The sequence below is a fragment of the Lacerta agilis genome, chromosome 7 (genome assembly GCF_009819535.1).
Source record: "Lacerta agilis isolate rLacAgi1 chromosome 7, rLacAgi1.pri, whole genome shotgun sequence".
In the NCBI taxonomy this organism is placed as follows: Eukaryota; Metazoa; Chordata; class Lepidosauria; order Squamata; family Lacertidae; genus Lacerta; species Lacerta agilis.
The window spans coordinates 8,915,623-8,933,642 of record NC_046318.1 but is presented as its reverse complement, the minus strand read 5'-3'; the positions used below and the strand labels follow the sequence as shown (position 1 = coordinate 8,933,642).

The 18,020-nt window shown below is 49.5% G+C and overlaps 1 protein-coding gene across 6 annotated transcripts; it reads right to left on the bottom strand.

The window, feature by feature from the left end:
- Positions 1–895: 895 nt before the first annotated feature.
- Positions 896–14,664, bottom strand: IRX2 (iroquois homeobox 2). 6 transcript variants are annotated; one of them, XM_033154316.1, is made up of 5 exons: positions 14,027–14,664; positions 11,657–12,188; positions 9,924–10,727; positions 8,875–8,945; positions 896–1,043 (listed from the first exon to the last, which is right to left on the bottom strand). In XM_033154316.1, exons 1-4 carry the CDS (start codon positions 14,267–14,269, stop codon positions 8,902–8,904), a joined length of 1,623 nt encoding a protein of 540 aa, XP_033010207.1. In that variant the 5' UTR covers positions 14,270–14,664; the 3' UTR covers positions 896–1,043; positions 8,875–8,901. The 6 variants fall into 6 exon arrangements, with proteins under 6 accessions (XP_033010207.1, XP_033010209.1, XP_033010208.1 ...); XM_033154318.1 differs by having other exon boundaries at positions 8,879–8,945; XM_033154317.1 differs by lacking the exon at positions 896–1,043 and adding an exon at positions 7,070–7,927 and having other exon boundaries at positions 8,879–8,945.
- Positions 14,665–18,020: the final 3,356 nt, after the last annotated feature.

Below are 18,020 nucleotides of genomic sequence, written 5' to 3'. Positions count from 1 at the left end.
ATCTTGTGCGTTACTCAAGGGCGAAAGGCGATTGCCTTTTCGCTCCTGGAGTGAGCTGGAGGTGTACGCCCCCAAAGATGTCAAGTGTGAACGTGGCAAAGACATATTCGCTTTGTAATGTGCTAAGAGAGAGTAGTGACCTGTCCAGGACTCACGCTGCTTATATGGGGGCATTAAAAGTGGTGAATTGAGATCTGAACTGGAAAAGCTCCGTTTACAAAAGGTGTGTTTGTTCCCAGAAGAGATTTTCCCACCTCGCCGCCCCGCGTAGTGAAACTCTCATAGTGAGATATGAAAAAAAAATGTCATCAGTTCGTCAAAAGTCCGCGAACAGAGAGGAATGGCTCTTTAATGGTTTTATCTTTAAAAAAAAAAAAAAAAAAAAAAAAAAAAACCAAGAAGGTCGAGTCCTTGTTTTGAACAATGAATGGCTGCATTCTTTTCAAAGCAACGTTCAACACACGCACTTAAAAAACCAACGCCAAAATTCTCGACCTAGGGGTGCTCAGACCTGGGGCGTTTCCTTTTAACACCTTTCACCAATGTTTTGGAGAATGGGGCTCAAGCCTGAAAGCAGAACCGTTTATCTCTTCAGTTTCAAATAAAGTTCTTTAATTTTACACTCTGCAGTTCAAGTCACTCCTGCCGAAGGCATGTCCTGCGCAGCTTGCTCGAGAGCAAACGTTGTTGAATCCATTGAGCTGGGGGGGGGGGGGGTTGGGCCTCCGAGTAAACAAGCACAGGATCGGTCTGCGCATCTTAGACAAAGCGCGCGACCCTCGATGCCCCCTGGCTTGTCGCTCCAAACAAGTAGGTCTCCACGGCCCTGTTGCTTTGCGTCCAGTTTCAGAATCCACCTTCGGAAGTTGAGAACTTTAAATAACAATAAGGATAATTTTTTTTTTAAAGCAATCTTCTTCTCCCTCGGGAGAAGGAAGAGGAAGACTGGAGGCGCTCTCCTCAGCTCCTTCGGGGGAGTTCTCACCGCTCCGGCCACGATCCGCTTTGAAGCCGTTTCTCTCTTCCCAGGACTAACTCGCTCTCTAGGAAGGGAGAAAGAAAATGACCCAATGAAGAAGACTGTCTTTGGCGGGGGCGCCGACTTCAGCCAAGCCGAGCAGCCAGAAGGACCTGCCCGGAGGAGGGAGGGGAAGGAGGGCCGCGGTGACATCCTAATGAAATCAGCTCGGAATCCATTACACGAGAGGATTAGCTAATTACCAGATCAGAGAGACGGAGAGGAAAAATAAATAAATATGCCTTTAAGTAACCGAAAGTAATTATAACCCCATTGTTGACGCTAACGATTAATAATTGATCGGATGTACTACACAATGAAATGTCAGTTTATTCTCCTTGGCTATATGGCTATTTCTTTTAAGGAAGCGGGGCGGAGGTGGGTGGGTGGGGGATTCCCTGTCAATAGGATCACAAACATTTTCCTTGGCATGGGGAACTTGGTTTCAGGTGAGGATCTCTCTCGCCCTGGGGAACTGAAAAGATTGGTGCCTCCCTAGGCCCGTGGCCATCCAGACGGGGCTGGACTGCAGCTCCCATCGCCTCTGACCATTGGTCATGCTGGCTCAGGCTGATGGGAGCTGGAGCCAAGGACAGCTGGAGGGTCACACTTTAGCCACCGGGCTGGGCAGGTATTCTGACTTTTGCTGTTAGATTTAGCGCTTTATTTAACGGGAAGTTAAGACGTAAGGTTCGCCTTTAGCCCTGGAGAGATAATTCGGTAACCTTCGCTCGTGCACAAATACGCACAGAAGCCTTTAAAAAGGGCGAGAGCTGTTCTGCCACGTTTCATAGAAAACTGATTCTTTAAATCCTGTGGTTTGTTCGGTTTCTGTTTAATATACAAGCCTTCCCCCGATTGGAGGCCTTACAGGGAGAGTGGGGGCGCGCTGGTTCAGCTGAGGTGGGGGGGCAGGATTTGGGCCTGTTAGAAGAAGCACGTAGCTCACGGCACACAATATATTATAATAAAATATTTCCTATATAGCACCCAACACCGCTGAAATCCTCGTGGGATGGTTCTCTTCGCCCTCGTCTCAAGGGCAAAGTTCCCATAGATTTGAACGGCAGCCACGGTTAAGGTGCAATTGCGTCACTGAGAAGTGCATACCGTTGGAGAACAACGATCCGAGGGGTGGTGGGGGAACGGTTTTGCTTGCTGTCGGGCACGTAGCCACCCCCCCACCCGTACTCCTGCCACATCTGCTTAAGCCTTAAAGGGGGGGTGATGCAAAATAATGAAGCGCGGGCATGGCGAGGCTTCAAAACAGAAAAAAAGCTTCCAAGCTTGGAGAATGCCATTGCTTTGATTTATTTTATTATTTTTAAACGCGGGGTTGTGCGGGCGCGTCTTGACGTTATGTGTGCATTCTGCTCAGTCAGAGAAGTTCTGTCAGATGAGTAGCTCTAAAGGTGTTTCCAAATTCTTGCCTCGCTTTACTCTTTCCTATTTCAGAATCTGATTCTTCTCCTGATTCGCTCCAGTTCCCCGCTTCCTTCTCCCCGCCGCCAGCTCTTCGTGGGGGCGGCGGAAGCGTGCTTTCAATACTCCCCACCCACCCACCCAAAATAAATGACGTGTTCATTCAGTGAGCATCCTTCGATAGGATGGCGAAAGTGTGGACAGATAGGTAGCCCCTTCCTTTGCATGTTTACTCGGAAATAAGTCCCACTTGGTGCAGCGGGACTTACTCCCGGGTAAGTGTACATAAGATTGCAACCTTAATCCTTATTGTTAATAAGCAGCAAAGCCTTGAGCTGTTAATTGGATTTCGGCTTCACTTTTCTGACGCCCGGCTATTAGCTGTGACGTTTCTCGTGTATTTGTTAAGGACTTGTGTTCCGCTTTGTGCTTGGCTCAGCACGGCCGAAGAGGAACGCCCCCACTCCAGTTTAGGGATCCCTCCCCAACCCCCCTGAGGCGAAAAGCCCTGGTGGTGGCCTGCAATCTCTCTCTCTCTCTCTCTCTCTCTCTCTCTCTCTCTCTCTCTCTCTCTCTTTTCTCTCTGTGCGAGGTTGAGGCATGGCTGGGAAATGAAGAGGCGACACCAATTTAACCTCCCGAGACGGCTGGCCTTGCATGCTGCTAACAATGCATCTTTGAAAATCCCCAGCGGTGCGATCCACCAGCTTTCAAAGATGATATCATTGGCGTTTGCAAACTTATCGGTTTGCACATTCACTAGAAACAACCCCATAGGACTTCGCGTTTGCGTAAAGGCGCGCAAGGTCAAGTGGCGAGTCCCATTGAACTGAATGGCAGTCTATCCTCCAGTAAACGGGCGAGCGATTTGCGGACAGGTTTCCGTGAGAGAAGCCCCAGGTACCGCAAAGGCTCCCTCTCGTGCCAGAGGCTTCACGGCTACAGACCTCTTGCTGGTGCGCGGCTGCCTGTACACCAGACATTTACAGCGCATTTAAAGCACACGCGCATCAAGAACCCAGGGAGCTGTAGTTTGCCCCTCGCCAAGTTGCAAAGCCCAGCACCCTGAACAGACAACAGCTACAGAATTCTTGGAGGGGGGGTGGGGTTGCGCTTTGAATGCACGACGTTGAATTTAGCTCTGACCCTGCAATCGTGAGCTTGCCCGCGGGAGCAAATCCCTCTCGGTCTCCTTTGAAATAAACAAGCAAGTCAACACAAAGCAAACAAACACGCAAACAACGTCTGACCAAGGAAGTGAAAGGCGAGCGGAGGAAGATGCGTCCTGCCCTCGCCAGTTCTTTCCCCCCCACCCCCCTCACTGCAGGCAAACAAGCTCTCCCTTCTTGCCAGCAACTGCTGACATTTGAAGGCAGGAAAGGAAGGAGCAGTGCAGAGATGGGGCGAGGGGGGGGGTGTTATATCATATCTCCCCCTTACTGGACCGCCGCTAGCCCAGTCTGACCCTTTCTCCGAGTCCTGATGATGTAAGGCGTGTGTGTGTGGACCTTTTACCTGCCAGGCGAGGTCGCTTTTCGCTACAGTTTCATGCAAGCACATTAAGAGGAGCCCGGTTCGATCAGGCCAATGGCCCAGATGCTTGCGCGCAAGTAGGAAGCGCAAACTGAAAACTGGGCGAGTTGGAGAAGTTGGGAAGGGTCGCAGCGAGAGAAACAGGAGGGGAGATGTTTGTTTGGGTTTTGAATCTGTTGCTGATAATAATACTACTACTAGTAGTAGTGGTACTAGTACTAGTAGTAGTAGTAATAATAATAATAATAATAATAATATTGCAAGGAAGGGGACTCAATGGGTTTTCAATAGCATGTGCACCACCAAGAACAGCAGGCCAGTATTTGCACGAATTCCTTCTGGATTTACATTGTTTCTGTTGTTTACTCTTCAGTAGGTATGGCAGTTTAGCTCACGTTTCGTTTATTTTAGGGTTAGAATTCAGCTGGAAGCTCTCCTGCACAAGCTTCCATTTCGTAATGTTCGAGGAAGACCTTTGCAGAGGAGCTTTAAACGGCGCCAAACTTCCGCTTAAATGAATGGGGCATGCGCAAGATTTTACTCGCGTTCAGCCAATGAGGGGCTTCCCGTTCATTTATACTACCTTTTAATATCTAACGCGATATCGTTTCAGCTCATCGCAGTGGGGGGGGGGGGGCTTGCGCAGGAGAACTTCCCGATGGATGCACCTCAATTGCTATTTAATAAATCGGTTTGATTTGGGCGAGACGGTGTGGACTGAATCCAGTGCAAAGGGATAGTAATTCACATCTCTCTCTCTCTCTCTCTCTCTCTCTCTCTCTCTCTCTCTCTCTCTCTCTCTCTCCGTGTGTGTGTGTGTGTGAATTAGATTATACCAAAACCGTTGGATGTGACAGGCAAAGAGGGAAATGTTTCAAAGCCAGCTGCCCAAAGTCTTTCGACTTTTCCTTCCAGAAAAAGAAATCCCAGGTCTAAATTCTAGCAAGGGGTGAGTAAATTATGGAAATCTTAGATAATTCTTTGGGTGCATAAACATCAAAGGAGAGTCGTTAGCTTTCCTAATCTCTGCCACAGAATGGATTTTCAAAATAAAATAAAATAAAATATAAAACCAACTGAAATGTACGTTATCCAACAGAGAACCTGCTGTATAATAAGGCGAAGAAGGAGAGAGAGAGAGAGAGAGAGAGAGAGAGAGAGAGAGAGAGAGAGAGAGAGAGAGACTATCCACGCTAAGGGAGGAAGCTCCCATTCAAAGGTCGCCGCGAAAGGGAGCGCGGGATAATTTTACACTTTTCTCCTTTAGAATAATAATCTGACAGATACGATGCAATTGTTGGCATCTATATCGCCCATCTGCCCGATGGCACTATGTTCCCTCAAAGAACTTCAGCCTGCAAATATATATATATCACATAAAAATTACGCTGAGTAGTATTTAGATACAAAATTGTATTAAACCCACAAGTTACCATTATAAAGCCAAAACACAACAAATTCCACAGCTTCATTTGAAGCCTGTTGCGGCCAGTTGCTGAGAGCACCATTCTGCCAGGGAAGTTCTCCTGCGCACGCCCCATCAAAATGAACGAGACGTGGGCAAGAGTACTGGTGGGGAAACCGAATGGAAAAGCAGAATTCGTTTCAAGTGAGACTTGCACAGGAGAACTGCTCCCCTCGGCTGATCCTGTTAACATTCTGCACTGAGAAATTTGACATGTCACATATAAAGGATCTTATAATCATAAATAAAGAAATGAAAAGTACAGACGTGAAGAATTTTTTTTTTTTTAGATAAAAGGAGGCAGGCAAACAGATTTGGTTTATGTCAGAATTGCTGTAAAGAAGAAACGCCTTAGGAATAGGTTGGAAGTCTACACCGACTTGGGAATAGCTCTGGGGGTGGGAGAGGGGGAGGCCTGAATCACTCAGATAAATAAATAGCCCCCCCATTATTGCTGAACCAACATCCAAACCTGTGCTAAAATATTATCCCAAAATATTTATTTTGAACTCGGTTCTGGTGACATCAGTGAAAACTTCAACTTGGGTGATTTTAGGGTTGCAACATAGAGTATGAATATTTTAAAATTATTATTATTATTTTAAATGTTACTTTCTACACACACACACACACACACAAGGCAGCCATCTGCCCAAGAGAGCTGTCTTTTGGTTAGGCTACTTTGTGTACTTAAGGGGAAAGTGATGATGATGTTGTTGTTGTTGATGATGATGATGATGATGATAAGCAAATACATTCTGGTAACAACATAAGCTGTAGGTAACCTTCTGTAATTACACCACAGACATGCACACAGATTCCACTCTTTATCCCGTTAACATTCCCCAGGCTGAACCCTGAAGTATCTAAGATCACTTTCAAATGCCCTTTCTAACAAGCCCCTGAGCAGGAGGCCACTAATTTTCAGCGAACAAAAAGCCACTGGAGAGAGCCCCGTTTGTCAATATCAACTGGTCGAGCAATTTCCCATCTTCAGACACATCGGCCTATCTGAGCTGGCAGATGTTTAGACAAGATTTTATAAATTGTTCAATATCAGCCCGTAATGAACCCCAACTGACCATTCCAAAGCAGCTAAAAGCACCCAGGATCTCCCCTGCTGGGATGTAATAATGCTCTCACGCTGGAACATTATTAATCATGGAATAAAATAGATGAGCCTCTTGAAAAATAAGTGTATGATTGATTAAAGGGCAATCTAAGAAGCTATTATTCTTGTTTTATAACCGTAAGTTATATTCACTCAATTTATCTTTGAGGGAGAAAATAAATGGTTGTTTGTCTCCTTATTGAAATTATATTATAAGGGAATTCTCATTATTTGTTGGGGGAGGGAATTGAAGTGATGGTTTAGCTATTTCTTTAACCTAATGGTGAATCTCTTAAGTGATTACCACATTATAGATATATATATTTTTAAAGGGGGTGGGATATTTTCCTTTTTTTACTTTCAAGTGTTTTGTATCTCTTGATAAAAATGAAACATAAATCTTCACTTATGGTGCAAGTAAATATGGCATTTTGAATTAACAATGCTAGCACTAAATACAACAGGATGTACAATAGTAATCTTTAAAAAATGTAAATTGTATATAGTCCAGTGCAACAGATTCACTCTGAAGGTTTTTATTGTCCTGCAATATATACGTTCAACAGGTTTAATTAGCCACATTGCTAAATATATTTTAAATATTTAAGAAGTTACCTTAGGCAACTGTAACAGTGATATTTTATAAATTATCATGAATTACAAAAAAGATAAATACTAAAAATGAACAAAAAAAGGCCACCACCTTATTGTAGACTAATCTGTTTTTATTTACAATTAAAGATATAAATTAGTAAAGAATTCTCGTTAAACAACGAGGGATTGTATAACCATCAATGTCTCAAATAAAAACCAGGCATAATTTATTTACAAAAGAGTTGGGATTCCGTTGCAATACAACTTGCATAAATTACTAGAAGCTCTCATATCATTACAAAAATAAATATCAAATTTGTTTCCACTTTGTAAGTACTCAAGTTCTTCAGTCATGGTTTATTTAATTAATTGCTACTGTATGTATCTTTTACAAAGTGTTTGTACAATAAATCCTATCACACCTACAGAATATAGATATATATAGATATATATATATATATACCGTGGCAATAAGCTGATCAATTTGAGATATCCTGAGAAAAAACAGATTTGCTTCTTTCTTTTCATTCATTCTTTCTTTTTTAAGTCACATATACATTGGGGAGAACTAGACTATACCAGTAAACTCACATAATGTCCAGCAAAATTCTGGTTTATCAATTAGAGAGAGTCTGTAGATTTAATAGTGCTCTGTGGTCTTCTTTTATACAGTGGCACAAGATGTGATCCGGATTTAGAATTTTGTTAGAGATAGAGATAGATAGATTAGCTTGGGGAGAGATGATGGCTTGTTGACTTTTCTCAAAGCAATTGTGACACCTACCTGTGGACCAAGGAAAACACCAGATCATCCACAATCTTTCAGTTACACACGGAGTGTTAAAAATGGAAGGCAAACTAAAACGCTTTTTTTCTTTTCTATTCAGCATAGGAGGATTAGGCTTGGGTTCTGTTCTGCTTTTTTTTTTTCCTCCCCTGTGGGGGTGGGAAATGGTTGGCCACAAGATATTCTTTAATCCTAACTGTAGCGGCGATTTGGAAATAAACGGGGAAACAGGCAATTCATGCAGACACTATGTTCTCCTTGGAAGCCAGCCAGGACTCGTCTCATTTTCCTTCTCTGCTGTTTGAAATGTATATAAGCAATGCATGCTAAATAAAATCACTCTTTATTTTGATTCACAACTATTAGAATTGCATGTTTATAAAGATGCCTTAAGGTGCATGTGAGCAGGGGAATCTTCTGTACAGCACCCAAAGCATTGAATCAGTCCAATCGTGTTCTTTTATTTGGCGTGCTGATATTCATTTCAAATAGTACAGAGGGGACAATGAGACGGATTCTGGCTGGCTTCCAAGGGGAACACAAAACTATCCGCCCATATATTTCGACAGGGCCTTATGTAGGAGGAGTTCCCAGTCTAGTGCAGTTTCAATTTGCCAATAACAATTTGGGGAAATTAAAAAAAAAATTACTGTGATTTAAATATTTATTGAAAATACACAACTTTCATTTTAAAAAAAAGCAAGAGGCGTGTGTGAAACAATTGAACTGATTTCTCCAACAAAACCAAAAAAAAAAAGGAAGGGTGAAAATGAAATAGGCTTTTCTTTGTAATAATGCTCTTTTGGTAATGGAGCAAGAAATTAACATTAAGCAAATTTGCAGGCTGAGCAATATGTTTCTGGAGTTGGTGCCAAATGATCCTCCTAAGCGGTGTTAACAGAATAGAAGGAGAAAGAAGGAGAAAAGGAGCTGGTCTCACTTACTTGCCTGGCTGCTGTGTGATTGCACTTCTATAGGTATGGTTGTACTCCTACTGTGCACACTTCAGTGGGGTCTGTCAAAATAGAAGCGTCAGTTAGTCACAGGACACAGCTGGCTAACTAGATTATACACTCTGGGCACGGCCTAGCTCCCTCTTGCACAAAACCCCAGCACACAGCCCTTGGAAGGCCTTTCCTTGAGCTGGCATTTCTCAGCAGATCTGGGAGTTAACTCGTTCGAAGGCCAGCATTCTTAATTACTTGTTTTAAATTTAGCATAACTTGTAGCAATGTCTCAGGCCGATAATGGAACTTTGAAGGGGACAGACAACTGAAGCTGCAATCCTTAAATGCATTGCGATTCGATTCGGTCCCATTCTACTCAGTGGGGGGGGGGAGGGTTTTACTTCCAAGTAAATATGCTTAGGCACCAACCTATCAGACTTCTGTCTGCTACACACTGTACTGTTTTTCCCTTTCTCTCCCAAACCTGAAACTGTTCACTCTCTCTCTCTCTTTTTGGGGTTGGGAATATTGCCAAAACAATATTCTCCCTTGCTATTATTTCTCTCCCCTCTTAGCAACAAAAACAATGAATAAACTTTCTGCAAATATTTTCAGATTATATACAGTTCAAGGAGTTAAGACTTTTTAGTGGATTTTTTTTTTAGAGGCACTTTAATGACACAGAGCAATTTATTTACATTATGTTCCTAATCACATTCATAATTGGAAGGCAAATCTCAGCGTCTTCTGTAGTTAGATCCTCTTCTTCAGAGGCCTGACCACAGCTTCAGGCTGGAATCCCACACAAAAGGGCTGCTTTGACGACGACGACAACAACAACATTAAATTATGGAATTCCAAGCAGAAGAACGTGACCTGGATTGCAGTTTCGAAAAAGAGTTTTGTACCTGGATTGTCAGACTCCACCATTGCCTTCTTGCTTATGGCACCCACCTTACTGTGATTTTTTTTGGGGGGGGGTAGGGTAAATTTATGCCCCACATTATTCCCTAGTAGGAAAGAAAACCTAGCCAGGAAACACCTACCTTTTTTGGAGTCTGGATTGGAAGGCTTGTAATGTTGTTCTAGGTGGCTGGCGATGGATTTCAAAGAGTTCTCCGAGCCCTGCTTGTGCACCGAGCTTCCGCCTCCTCCGCCGCCGCTGCTTAAGACCGTCTGACTTAGCCCCTCGCTGGAGGCCACCGTCGCCGAGTTGTACCTCAGGATGCCCTGACCCTGGAGGGCGTTGAAGTTCCCATAGTTTGTGTAGTTGCTATAAAAAGGCGACGTGTAATATATATGCCTCCCCAGAAGAGAGGAGGGCGAGTAGGCAGCGTTGTGCGGGGTGGAAGACGGCGGCACCGACGGCTGGCAGCTCTGGCCCAGGTTGTGCGGGTGGTGCGGGTGGTGGTGCTGAGGGTGCTGAGGGTGCTTAAGGTCCGAGGTGGCGATTTCCGCCAGCGACCACAGCTTGGGCTTGCTCGCCGGCGTGGTTTGCGAAGCCGCTGTCGGGGCCATGCGGGCGTCCAAAGCGGCTTTGTTGGCGTTGCGCGCGGGGTCCTCGCCATGCGGGTGACCCAGCAGAGGGGCTTCCACCCCGGTGAGAGGGGAGGAGGTGACGGGCTTGGCGGGAAGACCCCTGTCCGCCCCCTCGTCGTCGTCCTCCTCGTCGTCGTCGTCCTCCTCCTCCTCCTCGACGTCGTCCTCGTCCTCGTCGATCTCCTCGTACTTGTCCTTGCACTCCGAGCCGGACTCGCACAGCGGGTCCCCGGCGCCGCAAGGGGCCTTCTCGCCGTCCGATTCGGCCGAGCAGGAGTGGTCGGTGAGCGAGTCCACCTGCAAGCTGATCCCTGCGGCAGAGAACCAGGGGAACCGTCAAGGAAACCAGGAGGAGGTACCGGCGGCGGCGGCAGCAGCGGGAGGAGGAGAGCGCAGCACCCTGTCTCCTAAACCTCCCGCTCCCCGCCACCCCAAAAACAGGTGGCAAACAATCGGAGCACCCCCCTGCTCCCTACCCCCTTCCCCACTCCAGCCCCCCCCCCAGATGGTCTCCCTGAGGGACCTGCGAACTCCCCTCGGATCCATAGGCCTCTTGAGGGCCTCTTAGCTTCCACGACAGGTGGTTGGGACGGCCAGGCCGTGGGTTCAGGTGTCGGCATAAGGCACAAGCTTGAGCATAGGAGCCAACTCCTAGGGGCCAAGGTCCCTTCGAACCCCACCCCCCCAATAAAATATTGAGTATGTTTGGCCCGGCCAAAGATGATGGGCATTGCCATTCAAATGGTGTGCGCGCCCCGCTACTTGTGATCGGTTATGTGGGGCAGGGCTTACTTGCCCCCCCCCCCAAAAAAATCACATTTTATTGAGAAGCGGCCCTCAGCCTTCTCTGCTCCCCCGTCGTGTGCTTCTACTACAAATAATCCTCGTCCTCATCTCTTTTCCAAAGCCGCTGCAAGAACTGCCCAAGACAATGTCCCTGTCCCTAAAGCGCTCTGAAGGCTTGAGATGCGTTACGATCCTTCAGGCCCGTTTACCTGGAAGCGGGATAACTATTGCGGTTTACACGGCCTTTCCCGGGGCAAGCGCCTACACGGAAGCAAGCTTCACTCCGCTCTGTGGCGCTTACTTCGCAAGGAATGGCGTTTCCCCCCAGTCTTTAAAGAGAAAGTACAGGGGCGGCAGCGGAATCCCTGGGGATGAATGTGGAAGAGCCTGCAACGCAACGCCGGGAAGCTGCCCCTTCAGCCTGGAATAATCCCGCGCGCACACACACACTTACCTCCGAGTAAGCCCCACTGAACTCCGAGGTAGACCTGCACAGGGTCGGGCTGCAGGGCTCCATGCAGGCCCATGATCTGCCTCCCTGCCCCACGAAACCAGCCTGCTCCTCCCTCACCTTCATCCTCGGCCGACGTCTCGTTGCTGTCGCGGCCTTTGTCCGACGGCGCCTCTTCCTTGCTGCGGATCCCGCCGCCGGCGTCGAGGTCCTCGTCCTCGTCCTCGCTCTTGTTGCGCGGCGCCCAGGTCATCTTGTTCTCCTTCTTGAGCCTCCTCCTGGCGTTGGCGAACCAGGTGGAGACCTGCGTGAGGGTCATCTTGGTGATGATGGCCAGCATGATCTTCTCGCCTTTAGTCGGGTACGGGTTCTTGCGGTGCTCCTGCAGCCAGGCCTTCAGCGTGGCCGTGGCGTCCCGCGTGGCGTTCTTTCGGTAAGCGGGGTCGTTCAGCTGGTAGGGGTAGGCCGGGCTACCGTAAGGGTGGTAGCTGATGGCCCCGCTCATGCCCGTCGCGTGGGCATCGTAAGGGGAGCCCTGCCAAGCACAAAAGCAAGGGCGTTAGGCACTTCGGAAGGGGAGAGGAGCTAGCAGGCAACGCCACGGGAGCGACTATTACATTTTACACTAATGTAATGCAATCACTCTAGCGAACAATGCTATTATTTCTTAATTGTAGTGCCGAGCACTCCTGTATTATTATTATTATTACTGAAGAAAAAAAATAAAGTATCTAGAGGGCATCAGAATCCCTTCTTCCCTCTGAAAACTGCTGATGTCTTCGTCTTCGTTGCAGTTTATTGCAATTCAACGCAGACATTTTTTATTTTCTCCCTCCAAAGGCCCTACAGGTAGTTTCTTAAAATGATAGCTTTCTACTTTTCCTCTCCCCTCTCCTCCTCCTCCTCCTCCTCCGCCTCCACACATGGTTGCAACGATATTTCCTCTGTTGCTATACAGGAAAGAGAGAGAGAGAAAGAGAGAAAGAGAGGAGAGAGAGAGGGAGAGAGACAACAAAGCCCCCCACTTAGCAATTCACTTCGCTAATGCATTGCAAATCCAATTTGCAAACCAGAAGATATGCACCGTTTCGAATTGGTCAAATGCGATATAATTAGCATTTTAATTCGCCCTTTAAACGTTTAAATTGCGCTGATTTAAAGTCTGCATAATACGAGGGTGAGGAGAGAGAAGAGGGGGGGGGAGAGAAGAGGAATTAGTTGAGCCAACTTGATAACTTTCGGAGTCGGTCCAGGAAACCGAGCTAAACACAGTGCTCCGAATGTACCTAATGTTCCTAAATAGCCCGGGAACAATAAGGCTCCGGCAACTTGCGACTGCTTTTCTTCTGCCACGAGAAAGTCAAACAGAGGAGCGTTTGAGATCGGCTCCCATTATCCTAAATAAAGATCGCCAGGCTGGGAGAAAAGGTGAGGGGGGGGGAGGGAGAGACGACTCCAGCCAAAGGCGCTCGATCTGATATCTCTTGTGTAGTGAAACAAAACGAACCCTTTGCCCCACTTTCCCAGGACCAATTGGCTCCTCTAGCTTTAATCCTTCGTCGGTTTGCAATAGCTGCAAAAACACGCGCGATCGCCAGCACAGACGTGCTTGGAAGCAAGCGCGAGGAGGTGGTGGAAATCCGTCCGAAGAGGAGCCCTCTCTCTTCTCTCCCCCAACAATAAATAAAATTAAAAATTAAAAAAAAAAACACCTTTAATCGAGTTTCAGCTTGGACTCCTTTCCATCAGTAGAAAGCATCTCCCCCCACGGTAAATCACATAGATTTCTAAATACAGGTATATATATATATATGTGTGTGTGTGAACAGGGAGAGAAGCGCTACAGAGATAGAAGAAAAAAGTGGGGGAGGATACGAATGTCAGAAAATGAAAGTGAGTGAGGAGAAAAGAATAAAGGAAATAAGTTGACAAGAGAAATGAGTGAGGGAGATGGAAACATAGCTGTCAACTTTTCCCCCTTTTTAAGGGATATTCCCTTATTCCGAATAGGATTCCTCGCAAGAAAAGGGAAAAGTTGACAGCTATGGATGGAAAGGAGAAAAGGAAAGGGGGGAAAAGGAGGAATGAGAAGATGGATAAAGAAGCGAAGCAACGAAAGAGGGGAAAGCGAAGGAGGAAAGTCGAGAGAACCGGAGAGAGGCTGCCTCGGAGGAGGAGCGCTTTCGTGTGTGTGCCTAACGCGGGTTGCCCGGCGTGTCGGGGCGGGCTGCATCCCCACGACCCCCCCCCCCCAGCCTAGCCCGGGCAGCCTCGGCGCTGCGAGCGGGGGAAGCGATGGATGAGGATGAAGATGGAGGAGAAGGAGGATTCGGCCGCTGGCGCCGGCGGTGGGCTGTCCGGTCCGTTACCCACCATGTAGGAGGGGAATCCCGTGGCCGGGTCTGTGGAGTACTGGAGCGGGCTGCTGAAGCCGGTGGCTGCCGCTTGGGCGGTGAAGGCGGCGGATCCGGGGTAAGGGCTGAACGCCGAGCCCGAAGACGACCTGGCCAGCTCTTCGCTCCGGGGCGCCGCCAGCGCCGACGCCCCGTAAGCCGGACACGAGTAGAGAGCCAGCGAGCCCGGGGGCTGGTAGAGGTAGCCCTGAGGGTAGGACATGGCTGGCCCACGGGCAGCGAGCGAGCGCGAGGAAGGGGCCTGGGCTGAGGCGAGCGGAGGACGACTGCGGGCGCTTCAGCTACGGGCGCTGCCGCCGCCGCCGCCGCTCGCTCGCTCGCTCGCTGCAGCCGCTGAGGAGCTCACAGCGTCCCCTCCATAGGCGGGAGGAGCGCGAGCCAAAAGGAAAGCTCGGCGCGAGGCTGAGGGAAAGCCTCTCGCACGTCCGGGGAGCGCGCGCGCGCGCCCGCCGCCTCGCGCGCTCGCCCGCGCTCCTGCTTTCCCACGCAGAAGTCACCCGCGGCTCCTGCAGGAGGAGGAGGAGGCGGCGGGCATCTGGGCAAGAGGAGCGCGCGGGAAAATGGAGGCGGAGGAGCAGGAGGAGGAGGCGTCTTCCCCCAGCCCGGGCGGGGAAGAAGGGGCGTCCGAGAAGAGCGCGCGTGAGGCAAAAGCAGCTTCGACCGGGGCTCCGCCAGGAAAGCGGCCGCCGCGACGGCCGGCCCCGGCGGCTCGTCTCGTCGGCGCGCTCGCGAGCCGCCCCCCCCCCCCCCGGTGAGGCGAGCTAGGCGAGCTTTCCCTCCCGGCGCCCGGCGCGACTAGCTTTTGGCGCGGGCATAAGGGAGTCTGCGAGGCGAGGAGTTTTTTTGTGAGGAAAGGAGTTTCGCCGGGGCATTGGCAAGGCGAGCTGTCCGTCACGGCTACTCATCTGCATACGGAGGAGGACACGCCCCTCGCCCGGCTTCTTACCCACCCACCGCAAACGGAGCCGAAGGAAGGAAGGAAGGAACTTGGGCGGGGCTCCCGGCGAGCGAGAGAACGAGGAATGAAGCTCCGCCCCCTCGCGCTCGGCGCCTGAAGGAAGGAGGGGAGAGAGCGCGCGCGGGGCCCGAGGCCCGAGGATGATGCGCTGTGGCTGAAGAAGCTGGCCAGGCGCCGAGCGACCAAAGGCGTCCTTGTCTCGTGCTCCCCATCTCCTCCCGCCCGCCCGCCCGCCCGCCCGCCCGCCGGGCTTGGAGGTTATATAGCGTCACGTGGTTCTCAGAGCTGCGCCGGGGGGAGGGAGGCCGGGAGCGCTCCGGGATGTTCCTCGCAGGCACGAGGCCCGGGCCTCGCCAACGGGCGTGCGAGCCATCCTGTTTCGGACTAGCGCAACCCCGGGCGGATCGTGCCTCGCCGTTGCGTCAAGGAAGAGAGTTGCGATCCTATGCCCGCTGGGTTTCGCGGGGATTCCGAAGAAACGCGCCCCAGGGGAGGGCGGTTGAGGCGCTCGGGGGGGAAGCTCTTTGCAAGCCGCGATCTTAAAATCTGGGCAGCCTGGAGTCGGAAGGAAACCCCGAATGGCTTCGTGGGGACGCGGCGCTCTCCCGCCAAGTAAACGCGCAGAAAAGGGCCTGCTGTGTGTGGAATGCAAGGAGACGCGTTTAGGATCGGGCGGTGAGGGCTCCCGCAGAACAGCAGAAGCCCCGCTTGGCACGAGAAAGCTAACTCCGATGTGCTGGTTCGTTTTCGCTGAGCGGGGTGGGAGAGGACAAATTGGAGCAGGCCCATTTGCAGGTAGCAGCATCCCCGCCACCCCAGTGGAAAATAAAAACAAGGATTGTGCCATTATTCTGTCTACTACCACTCACCATTAAAGTGACATTTAATTGTATATAAACCACTTGTTAAAAACACTCTCCCCCACTGTATTTTCCCAAGCTCTTAAGACCTTCGCACTTCTGGGTGGGAGGGCCAAACGCACCAAGGTCCTTTTTCTCAAGGAAGGCTCACCAGGAAGCATTGTGGAAACCCTCCCCCACCCCCGTTAATTTCTGGAATACATTCACGCCTTGGTTAATATCCTGTGGATGAAGATCTTGATTCAGATCCACTGGGGGAGGGCTCCTTCTTGACTTGTCCTCCTTTCTGAATGGTCCAAAGTCCATCTGAAAGTGCTATAATCCACACCCCAATCTGTAAAGGCGAGGGTCCTGCCCCAGGAGCGCCCGTCTAAAGGCCTTGCTATATATCCATTTTCTTACTGCGACTCTGACTCCCTTACCCAAACAATTTAAGATTTAGGGGCTATGCTCTCGAGGCATTAACGAGAGCCGTGGTACGTAAAGCAAGAATGCTAATCGGACCCATAAATGATCCCGTGTAGGCAAAACAGAAACATCTGAAATGTCTCTGTGCGTATAAACCGCGTTGACGCGCTTCTGCCCAGTTTGCCAGATGGCGGTCTGATTCGGAGGTCGAATCTGTTTCGAAGCAACAACTTGCTGTCAGCAGGCGGGTGGGGGTGGGGGGTGGGGTGGGGTGGGGTAAATTCAGCAGAAGGACACGTGGAATCAGAAGTGATCGCGGGCACTATAGCTTGGTAGGAACTGAATCTACCCTCTTTGGAAGTGTAGAGTGACAACTGCGCTCTCTGGGCCAAGAGCCCAACTGAGGGTGCTAGAGACAGCCGCACAAATAGGTCTTCTCTCCGCACCACCCCAGTTCCCGCCAGCCAGCCCTGTGCCAACGTGCGCTTAAGCTTTATGCGCAAAAGAGTGAAATCTGCCTTGCGGACCCTTCATATATTTGGGCGGGTGGTGGGTGGGAATCCTCCTGATCTCAGTTACCGCTTTCTTCAAGCAGCCCCGAGTGGCTTAAAAAGTCCGCCACAAGATGCGGGTAGCTTTAGGGTAGAATTGCAAATAGTCAGAAGCGGGCAATTCTAGAAATGCCAATGCAAATGCCCACGGTTGGCTATTACCTCCTCTAACTGGCAAGTGATTTGAAATCACTTCGAAATCCAATTGGGGACTTACCTGCAGGGAAAGGGGTTTGGAGCTGAGGCGCCGACTGCCTCCTGTGTTTGGTAGGGACTGCAGCCTAACGCACGCCTCCCCCCCCCACCCCGCCATCCTTCTTACTCTCGAAGCGGCTGGCAATTTGGGAAGGCGAAATTAATTAGAACGTCAGCAAGCCCCCCGAGATGACTTTCCTCCCCGTCAAAATAGGAAACGTGGCTTCCCTCGACCCCCCCCCCCCATTTTTTGAAATGTTAGAAGAAGAGCCGCTTCCTTTTGAGGCGCTGGAGACCCGAGGAAAGTCGCGTTGGAAGGCGCGCACGGATTTCTAGCTCTAACCAGGGACAAGTTTCTAGTCGGAAAGAGGCTATGGGGGAGATATCTCCACCCCCGTTATTGTTGCTTGTTTGCTGGGGTGCTTGTGCGTTAAACTGCTGGATGTTACAATTAGAAACAAGCGGAGGGGGGGGGTGGGATTGCGGTACGCGCCAGTCAAAGTCGAGGCTTCTCGCATTCATTCTTATTGGGTGGGCTCCAAAACGTCTGTTTCCCCCTCTTGCATGTAGGTGCCAAGGAGGCAGTGTGCTCTCTCGGGGCTCGGTCTCACCCTGACCCAAAGAGTCCATTACTTAGAATTAATTCCCATTGATATCGGTGGGATTTACTTTCAGATAATGCGCCTGCGATAAGAGTCTTGCGCACGCCGTTCAGGATCCGGGAAGGCAAATCCTCGGTGTGTGCAGGATTTTCTCCGGAGTGGCTGTGTTAATAAATAAAATAAAATTACAATTGCGAGAAAAAAATGACAAAGCGCGCCAAATATTATATCTATTATCTAATTTTTAAATATAGTGTTTCCACCTTTTGCTTTTCCTCCGAATATACAATGTTGCTTTCCATACAAAAACAATAATAAAAAGAGGGACGGCTGAAGGGCGGGGGAAAGAGCGGCTCGTTTTCCAATAAGTGATTAATGA